This window comes from Arachis stenosperma, chromosome 3 (genome assembly GCF_014773155.1).
Source record: "Arachis stenosperma cultivar V10309 chromosome 3, arast.V10309.gnm1.PFL2, whole genome shotgun sequence".
Taxonomy (NCBI): domain Eukaryota; kingdom Viridiplantae; phylum Streptophyta; class Magnoliopsida; order Fabales; family Fabaceae; genus Arachis; species Arachis stenosperma.
Window position 1 is genome coordinate 50811572 of NC_080379.1, and position 10814 is coordinate 50822385.

At 38.6% G+C, this 10814-nt stretch overlaps 1 protein-coding gene across 1 annotated transcript; it reads right to left on the reverse strand.

The window, feature by feature from the left end:
- Positions 1–388: 388 nt before the first annotated feature.
- Positions 389–5804, reverse strand: LOC130966088 (uncharacterized). Its single transcript, XM_057890847.1, has 7 exons — positions 5673–5804; positions 5355–5507; positions 4888–5285; positions 4551–4692; positions 3388–3544; positions 728–837; positions 389–541 (listed from the first exon to the last, which is right to left on the reverse strand). The coding sequence occupies exons 1-7, from the start codon at positions 5802–5804 to the stop codon at positions 389–391; spliced, it is 1245 nt and encodes a 414-aa protein (XP_057746830.1).
- Between the last annotated feature and the right edge of the window lie 5010 nt (positions 5805–10814).

Sequence of the window (10814 nt, forward strand, 5' to 3'; positions counted from 1 at the left end):
AAGCAAAGGATGCATTGCACTCACACCAAACCCAAAACTCTTAAATATGGTAAAACATATACCACCGAATAGGAACTTTTAAAATGGGGACAAGATTATGATTTTTCCCGTTAAAACATTAAAATGACGGAAACCTCAGGCACCTTTACCAAACTTATAAATCTATTTCAAGCATTACTCTAATGGGTTCATGATACTTATGTAGGGCACCCTAAAATGAATTAGTTGCAACAATAAAAACATTGAAAATGAATAGTCAAAAAGCACTAGTAAAACAATTACACTAAGAAAAATTGATAAAGTAAATAGACCTGGATTTCTGTTTTGTTTTTTTCTCTTCAATTTCAGGTCTACCAGCTTTCAGTTTGTTACTTATTTCAGTAGTAGCTCAGACTGCCGCTAACTCTGTTGTAGACTTCATGGTGGCGGCTTTATTGGCAGCCTGCTGTGTAGTCATGGTTTGTTGCATAAGCAGAGCTTGTTGCATCATCAAAGGAAGAGATGATGAAGCAAGGGAAAATAGATAGATTGAAAATAGTATCTACACACACACATTTTTATAATAATTAACTAACTTCAGAATTCTGTTTTTAAGTTAATTTCATACTCATTTGTCATGTGGGGCCATAAAACTTAGAAATATTCATATCCTCGTCTTTGTGTCACTTTATACCTATATCTCATTTTCTATTAGAGCTTTATGCCATATGTAAATACCACATTATACCTCTAAACTATTCACAAAGATGGATTGGAAAATATAGTGAATCCTTGCCCTACCAGATAGCTCGAAAGTGGACATTTCTTTGTTCTTCCTGTCCACCATGGAGGAAAATGCTGTTTTCAACAAGAAAACAAAATATTAATAAGATTGAAGGAGCTAAGAGATGTGAAGGTTAAAGAAAGGATAAAAATTCAAACAGTAGAAAAGCATGGCAACAATGTCAATGTTGGGTGTTTCTGTTTTCAAGTTCCACAATCACTATTTTGCTTCTTCCAACTTAAATCCTGCCACAATTTCTTCTTGGAAGCTTGTGGTGGCTGTTCTCAGCAACAAGAACAAGATGAAGGCCCCTTTTGAGCTGAAGCAGGGGTAGTCTCATATCTTCCACGAGTTTTTCTCTGGGCTAAGCATAGAGGTGATTGTATAAAAATTAACAACAACTAATATAAAATTGATGCTTAAGTTTTTTATTTTGTCATAGTTAACAACAACTAATATAAAATCACAGAAATCAAACCAAATTATATTAATTACAAAAATCACAACAATGCTTTAATAATTAAAATCACAGAAATCACAGAGAGAGAGTTATCGAAAGGGAGAGGCTAACGATGGTGAGAGCTTCAGTGCGACGCCATGGTGAGAGAGATGAGAGAGACCAAGCTCCAGGGGGAGAGGGGGAGAGAGAGAGAGAGAGAGAGAGAGAGAGAGAGAGAGAAAGATACGAAGAGGAGAGAAGAACACGAGAAAACTTGAGAAGATGAAGAGGGTTTCTGAAACCAAATAAAAGAACAATTTTTTTTTGTTTCTCAGATGTATATTTGTTTTTTATTTTTTTTACCAAAGATAGGGAGACTCAAACCCGCAACCTCTAAATGAGTATGAGAGACTATGCCATTTGAGTTATAGTTCATTGACTTGTTTTGTTATTTAAATTATTTGAAAATATAAAATTAGGATTAGTTAAATTTTAAAATTTGATTGATTTAAAAGGGTATTTTTGTCTAATCGAATAAAGTAAGGATGTTTAAGACTTTTGAAAAAGTAAATAAAAAATTATTTTTTATTTTTATTTAATCAAAAGGGTGTTTTAGTAAAAGTAGTGATATAATATATATTTTTTTAAAAAAAATTAGATGCTGATGTGGAAAATAAAGGTTTAATTACTCTGTTGGTCCTTATAGTTTCACGAAATTTTCAATTAGGTCCCTATAATTTTTTCTTTTAATTGGATCCCTGCACCAATTTTTTTTTTCAATTAGGTCTCTCTTGGTAGTAAATTGGCTTAATTGTATAAGGACCCAACTTAAAAAAAGTTGGTGTAGGGACTCAAATAAAAGAAAAAAAAGTGTAGGAACTCAATTCAAAAAAATTGGTGCAAGGACTCAATAAAAAGGAAAAAAAGTATAGGGGCCTAATTAAAAATTTTACGAAACTATAGGGACTAACAGAGTAATTAAACCGAAAATAAATTCCACATGGCTTATTATTATTTTTCCATATTTTAAACGTGTCGATACGTATGAATTTATCATCGTACTGAAGCAAATGGACTGCATGAACCATAGTTGTTAAAATCGGACAGGACCAACCGGTTCGACTGAAAAATCAATAAACCGAATCCTATATTAGTTCAGTTTAGTGTACTGACCGCTTAAGAAAATAAACCGATCAAAACCAACATGAACCGTTCAAACTGACACGAACCGAATCAAACCAGTCCGGTCAAGAAACATAGTCAATGGTCAACCCGCGTGTGGGGTGAAGAAATTTTAAAAATGGAGTGCAAGAGATGGGAGTTGAACTTAACTCTTCTCATATGAAGACCAAGTTAACCAACATTGCACTAATTTATTTTTTTGGTATCATTTGTACTTTTTATAGTATATATCGCATGTTACATAATATCCACACACACACACGGTCAACCCGCGTGCGGGGTGAAGAAATTTTAAAAATGAAGTGCAAGAGATGGGAGTTGAACTTAGCTCTTCTCATATGAAGACCAAGTTAACCAACATTGCACTAATTTATTTTTTTTGTATCATTTGTGCTTTTTATAGTATATATCGCATGTTACATAATATCCTAACTAATACACACGCACGCATGCACGCACATTTTTTTGGTATCATTTGTGCTTTTTATAGTATATATCGCATGTTACATAATATCCTAACTAATACACACACACATTTTTTTGGTATCATTTGTGCTTTTTATAGTATATATCGCATGTTACATAATATCCTAACACACACACACACACAAATACTTAATTTAATATTTTTTATATTCAACATTTTTTAAACTAATTATTTTTAATTGAATTACAAATTAATTAATTTTAAAATAAAAAATAATAATTAATATAAAAATAAAATAAAAATTACTTATTCTGAAAAGAAAAATAAATTTATATATAAGTATTTAATTATATAAAGATATTCAAACTTAAAAATTACTCATTGGATATAGTTCATAAATTGTTATTCTTATTGTATCCAATTAAGATACTATTATAATAGTACGGACTAAATTTATATCTATCTTTCTATTAGTTATTTATAGAATTTAAGACTTAAGTGTTCTTAAAATGTTAGTAAAAATATGTATTTCAAATTTTAATTTTAGGTTTTTGACTATTTTATATTTTTATTTACATGAGACCGATTTGACTAGAGAAACCTCTTTTCCACGCAACCGTTTGATACTAGTATCGTCAATTCTGACCAGAGCCACCGAAAGCGTCAAATCTTCTTTCAACTGAGCAGATTTAGGTTCTAACACATGGCTAGCATCAGGAGTATACTTCCGAAGCTATGACACGTGAAATACGTCGTGTAGGTTCGAAAGATGGGGTGGTAGAGCCATCCGATATGACGGACCAATGTACCGAGGATTCAGCATCTTCGCTTTAATTGTCCTACCTACTCCTGTGGTTGGAGTAACTTTAAGGAAAACATGGTCTCCTTCCTCAAATTCCAAGGGCTTCTACCTCTAATCGGCATAATTTTTCTGACAACTCTGCGCAGTGAGTATCCTGTCTTGATTTCTTCAGTGGTCTCAGCTATCATCTCTGGCCCCAACAAGCCTTTCTCCCCAGCTTCATACTAGCATAGTGGAGATTGGAATTTCCTCCCATACAGAGCCATTCCAATGCTCGCATGGTAGCTATTATTGTACGCAAACTCCACTAGCGGTCCCAGCTCGCTGGCTGATCCAGAACATAAGCCCTCAACATATCTTCCAAGGTTTGGATCGTCCTCTAGGATTGACCATCTGTTTGAGGATGGTAAGATGTGCTCAAGCTTAATCGGGTTTCGAAAACTTTCTAAAATGCACCCCAAAACCTCGAGGTGAAACGAGGATTTCTATCGGAGATTATAGTAGCAGGTACACCATGAAGTCTCACAATTTCCTTTATGTATAACCGTGCTAGCTCTTCAAGGCTGTAAGTCATCCGAAGGTAAAAAGTGAGCTGACTTCGTCAGTCAGTCCACAATCACCCAGACAGCATCAAAACCGGCCTTAGTCCTTGGCAATCCCGACACAAAGTCCATCGCAATACTTTCCCACTTCCATTGTGGAACCTCTACAGGTTGCAACATCCTGGAAGGTCTCTGGTGTTCGATCTTTACTTTCTGACAGGTTAAACACTTTGAAACATATTCCGCCACATCATTCTTCATACCCAGCCACCAAAACATTGCCTTTAGATCGTGGTACATCTTAGTACTTCTCGGGTGAATAGAGAATCCGCTTTTGTGTGCTTCCTTTAAGATATCTTGCCACAAAGTGCCAACATCCGGTACAATGATCCTACCTTAAATCTCCATAACCCATCTTGATCCTCCGACACTCTCCATTGCTTCCCTTGCTCAATGGCTGGTAACACCTTCGGTAACACGTCATCGTTTTCATGTGCCTTTAGGAGTTCGGATTTAAAATCACTTGAGATCTGTAATCTACTCAAACACAGAGTTCCAGATACTTCTTGAACACCAATCTTCAGGCTTTCGAATTCCTTGAACAACTCCTCTTCTCGAAGCATCATCCAAGTAGCATACAATGATTTCTGACTTAACGCATCCGCCACTACATTCGCCTTCCCCGGATGGTAATTCAACTCAAAGTCGTAGTCTTTCAATACTTCTATCCACCTCCTCTGTCTCATATTAAGCTCTTTCTGATCAAAGAGATATTTCAAGCTCTTGTGATCAGAAAAGACTTGGAACTTAATCCCATAGAGGTAATGCCTCCACACCTTTAGTGCAAACACAACCGCAGCGAGCTCCAAATCATGCGTAGGGTAATTAACTTCATGAGGTCTCAACTGACGTAAGGCATATGCCACCACATTACGATGCTGCATCAACACGCACCTTAGACCCTTTAGTGAGGCATCACAGTACACCTCAAAAGATTTATTTGGCTCAGGTAACACCAACATAGGCGCGGTGGTCAGCTTTTGCTTCAATGCCTGAAAACTCTCCTCACACTCAGGAGTCCAAACAAATGGCGCGTCCTTGCGGGTTAACCTTGTCAATGGCAACGCTATCTAAGAAAATCCCTTGATAAATCTTCGGTAATAGCCAGTTAAGCCCAGAAAACTCCTTATCTCAGTTACAGAGGTTGGTCGCCTCCAATCCATTACTGCCTCCACCTTAGATGGGTCTACTGCTATCCCCTGTTTACTCACCACATGACCCAGAAACTTCACCTCTTCCTTCCAGAATTCACATTTAGACAGTTTCGCATAGATTTTCTTTTCCTTTAGTATCTGCAACACGGTTCTCAAGTGTTCCGCATGCTCTTCTTCAGTCTTGGAATAAATTAGTATATCATAAATGAAGACAACAACGAATTTATCCAGGAATGGATGGAAAACTCTGTTCATATAATCCATAAACACTACAGGAGCATTTGTTAACCCAAAAGATATTACAGTGTACTCGTAATGACCACAAGAAGTCCTGAAAGTGGTCTTAGGGATATCCTCACCCCTCACCCTTATCTGGTAATAACCGGATCGTAAATCGTTATTGGAGAAAACCCCAGCTCCTTGTAACTGATCCATGTGATCATCTATCCTCGGCAGTAGGTACTTACTCTTTATTGTGACCTTGTTCAGCTACCTGTAATCCTCACAGAGCCACGTACTCCCGTCTTTCTTCTTTACTAGTAACACTGGCGCACCCCATGGAGAAACACTTGGTCAGATAAAGTTCTTATCCAACAGATCCTCTAGCTGAGACTTCAGCTCAGCCATTTCTAGCAGTGACATCCTATAAGGAGCACTCGAGATTAGTCTAAGCCCAGGCACCAATTCAATAGCAAACTCAACCTCTCGGTTAGGTGGAAATTCATCAATATCGTCGGGAAACGCCTCTGGAAACTCGCACACAATCAGAATTTGTCCCAATTTTTTATCGTCATCCGAAACACCCGCGGTTAACAATAAGATACCCTGACATTTGGCCCAGAACAATTCACTGTCATAGAATTCAAGTAATAACTATTCAATACAACCGGTCCTTCTGTATTTTCCAGCATAAAATACATCGATTTTGCAGAACAGCCGAGTAGGACATGGTTCTTAGATAACCAGTCCAATCTCAAGATAAGATCAAGACCGATCATCGGCAAGCAGATTAAATCATGGACAAACTCACGTTGCTTGACCCTAAACGAAACTTGCGGACATCCTAGCCTAGTTACCATGGCTTCATGGGTGGCATTATACACCTTTAGGTCATAACCTAAAACTACAATCTTCAATCCTAACTCACTAGCTTTTTTTAATGCAATGAATGAATGTGTTGCTCCCGAATCAAATAAAGCATTTAAAGTTTAACCAGCAATTTCACAGTTACCTCGGATAAGTGTCTCAGATCCCTCGACACTTATAGCTGAGGTGGTGAACACCCGACTAGTTTGCTATGCCTTCCCTGCACCTTGTTTCTACTTTTTCGGACAGTTTGTGGCTTTATGTCCCGCCTTACCACAAGAATAGCACAAACCCCATCCGGCCTTGCACGGGGCTCCCGGATGGTGACTTCCGCACCTAGCACAAGCTTGCTCATTCTGAGGCTGCTTCCCAAATCTCCTCCCCTGGGAGTTGTTGTTTTTGGCCTTCTTGAAGGAGCCTCTCCACTTAAAAGGTGGACCTCTAGGAGAAAAGCTCTTCCCTTGGTTCTGTGAAAATGGTCCCCTATGGCTTCCTCTTTCAGTAGCTGTCTTCTTCACACACTCTTCAGTGACCCTACTTCTGTTCACCAATTCTGAGAATGTTCTGATCTCTATTGGTCCCACTAAACTGAAGATGTTGCTTTAAAGTCCTCCTTCGTATTTAATGCACTTCCATTCCTCATAATCTTTCGAAGCTCCCTGACACATACGAAAAACCTGAACAGCTCCTCAAACTTGTCGGTATACTCAGATACGGACATAGCACCCTGCTTTAGCTGCAGTAACTCGAGTTCCTTGGTCGTCCTGACAGAAGTTGGAAAGTAATTTTTATAGAACTCCTCCTGGAAGGTATCCCAGGTGATAGGGTCATCACCTTGCTGCAGGAGACGTCGAACTCCTTGCCACCAATGCGATGCTTCCCCAATAAGCATATAGGTAGCGAATTCAACACAATGCCCTTCCGGTACCATATGCACTTGTGGTGCTCACTCCATAGCCTGAAACCAGGTATCGGCTTCAGTCGGGCTAGTGATTCCCTTGAACTTGAATGGATTAACCTTTAAGAAGGTTGCCAGTGTCATCGGGCCCTGAGATCCACTTCCGTCATTGCCATGGGTTGTTCATCTGTTGCCTAAGAGCCTTTGCAGTGGCCTGCATAGTAGCAGTCATATTCTCCAACGTCGTCATAAAGTTCATCGGGTCATTTGAATTGATCCCCGGCCCCTGAGGATTAGTACCACCTCTGCCACGGCCTCTACCGCGTCCACGAGGCGCCATCTGGTTCCTATACAGACCAAACAATCGATATCAAGTTGATCAATCTCAATATTGGAAGTTTAGTGCTTCAAAGTCCCAAATGCATGCTCATGAACGTTTATACCAGTTATATAAAGTAGATATACTAATAGCATATAACACACATAAAGAGAATGCATAGAAGCATAGTCAGTCTGTCCCTCAGGCTCTATAGGAACAAACTGCTCTGATACCATAATGTATCACCCTACCATACAGAGTCTTATGCTTAAGTCATAATTCAGAGCTGGCAAGGTATTACGACCTCTAAAGTAAAAATTTTGTACGTATAGTAGTGTAAAAAATGATTATAACTAGGATCCTTTGAAGAAAAAGGGATAAAACAAAATCGTAACTCGAAAGTACAACACTCTGATCGATAACGTAATGTAACGGATAAATGAATAAACTAACGCGAGATTATATATATACAAAAGAGTGCCAAAAACATGAATATCAAAACCCAAGATCTGGTCGCGAAGATAACTGGCCCGAGCATAAAAGTATATATATATATATATATATATATATATATATATATACAAAATAAGAAAATCCAAAGGGACAAAAATACAGAAAACCTATTCTCCAAAATCACCTTTAAGAGGAGTCATCACATTATGTATTATTTAGTGGAGATAAAGTATCTAAGTGAAATCATAAAAACCAAAGTAAAGTCTCAAGAACCAAGGAATCTTCGCTAATCCAGAAGTCTCTAGCATGCATCAACAAGAAGCCTCACGACCTGCATCTGAAAACCACAAAATCCGCATGGGTGAGAACTGGAGGTTCTCAGTATAGTAACAGTACCCACATATCTAACATGTAATGACCTGGGAAAGCCGAAGACATTCCTAGAACTTCCAACAGATAATTCAAAGCTTATAAATAGGCTAAACCATAATTGGTAACTGACTAAAGATCTTCAATCTAACTAATACTTCCCTCTCCCAATATTTCAGACCTCCCAACCACCAGCAGGAGTATAATATGGCAACCACAGTTATATCAAACAAGAGATATACAAATAGGAAACAGATACGACATTTAGACAATTAGCAAGTAATATGCAGTCAATTAGACAATCTCAAACAATCTACATAATATACATATAATGAATGCCTGCCTTAATGGCTGATGATATCATCTGTCGGTTATATAGCTAACCCGACAAGTCTAGGTAGCTAACCATTGAACTGTCCCTCTGTCGTGCATCCCCAACTCGAGTTATTCTCGATCATCATCGTGGTCATAATCATAATTATAATCATAGAACACCCACAATGGTGTTTATCCATACAACACCCACACTGGTGTTTATCCACGGGGGTGAGCTCATCCGGAACTTTCATAGTGTCCGGCCACACTTACGACATAGGGTCAGCAGAGTACCGAGTCTCCACCTAGAGCATGTGGTGGCTAGCCACTGCTTTCATCCAAGGAAACTCGTATCTTAGATAGTGGAAGTGCAACATTCACATTTCATTCAATAGCATATATACATTTATACTCGGCCATAATTCAATAATGGCTCTGCTTTAACTCGGTAATAACTCAGTCATCCAGCTCATAATTTAATCCATAACCAGCCAATTCATTAGCAATCACAGCCCTTCGGCTCATGACACATAAAGCACTTCCACCGCCATCCTCCGCATCTCATATGAAATTAAGTCATCCCCTAGCTTCATTCACAATTTACCACATCCCATAGCTCCTTTCACATTGCTAGGCATATCATAATGATTTAAGACAGAAGGGGTGAGATCGGAGGCTTAGAAGTATGAAATTTGGCTTTTAGAACTCAAAAATCAATTTTGGGATGAAAACAGGGTCACGCGTACGCACCGGCGACGTGCACACGTGGAAAAGCCAAAAAGCTCATTGACGCATATGTGTCACCCACGTGTACGCATGTATAGGAAAATAGCCATGTGACGCGTACGTGTCAGCCACGCGTACGCGTGGGTGCGTTTGTGCCCCACGCACAAAACTAGCACGATTCTCGCACAACTCTTGGAAAGTTGGCTGGGTATTTGGTGCAGCACATCGACGCGTATGCGTCGGCCACGCGCACACGTGGGAGGTGAAAATGATGCATACGCGTCGGCCATGCTTAATCGTGGGTGCGCATTCTGCTAAAAAGTTTTCTAAGTTAAAAGCTGCAGAATTCACAGTTTCAAACCCTAATCTTCTGACGGGCATAACTTCTCCGTTTTAAATCATTTTCGCCTGTTCTTCGAACGGCATACACATCTCTGATCCAATTTCATTTCTAAACAAGTTTGGCACAAATCAGAGATCCAAAGTCCAAGTTATGCTCCGTCAAAGTATGCCCAAAAACCACATTTTCATACAAACCACATTTTCATACAAAACACAAAGTGCCATTTTCAAAAGAAACCAATTCCAACCCTTTTCAAAATCAACCAAAACATACCAATTTCAACCCTTTTTGAAATCAGCCCAAAACATACCAAAATCAACGTCAAGCCTCCTCAACTCATACATTGACATCCTCATCAAATTCACAAAATACCATCCCATCGTTTTAATCCATCTCACTCAATTAACTCAATCTTAAACACATTTTCATGTCATATACTCTTTCTCATACTAATTTTCCACAACACCATTTCCAATCAACCATTATTACACATAATCAATATCATACTCACCATCAACATGGTTTCACCCACAATTCAACCTCAATCAATCATCAAGCATATATCACAACATGCATATCTCTCATGCCTCATACCATCAAGGCAACAATAATCATAATCACATATATGACTACATAATATATCTCAACCATTCAACAACATCAACAATTCAATGCCTATCTTAAGGTCTCTAGCCTAAGTTTTCACACCACATTACATTTTAGATACAAGAAACCGAGACCATACCTTAGCTGATTTCCCCCACTCAACCAGAGCACTTCCAAATCATTTTTTCACAAGCTCTCAAGGCCTCAACACCTCCAAAAACATATTTTTAGCACACCAAAGTCCTTTTTCCAAGCTTTCCAAAATCTCAATCAAGCTTCAATATTCACATACACACTACCTAAGCCACAATTATCATACCCAAACACAAC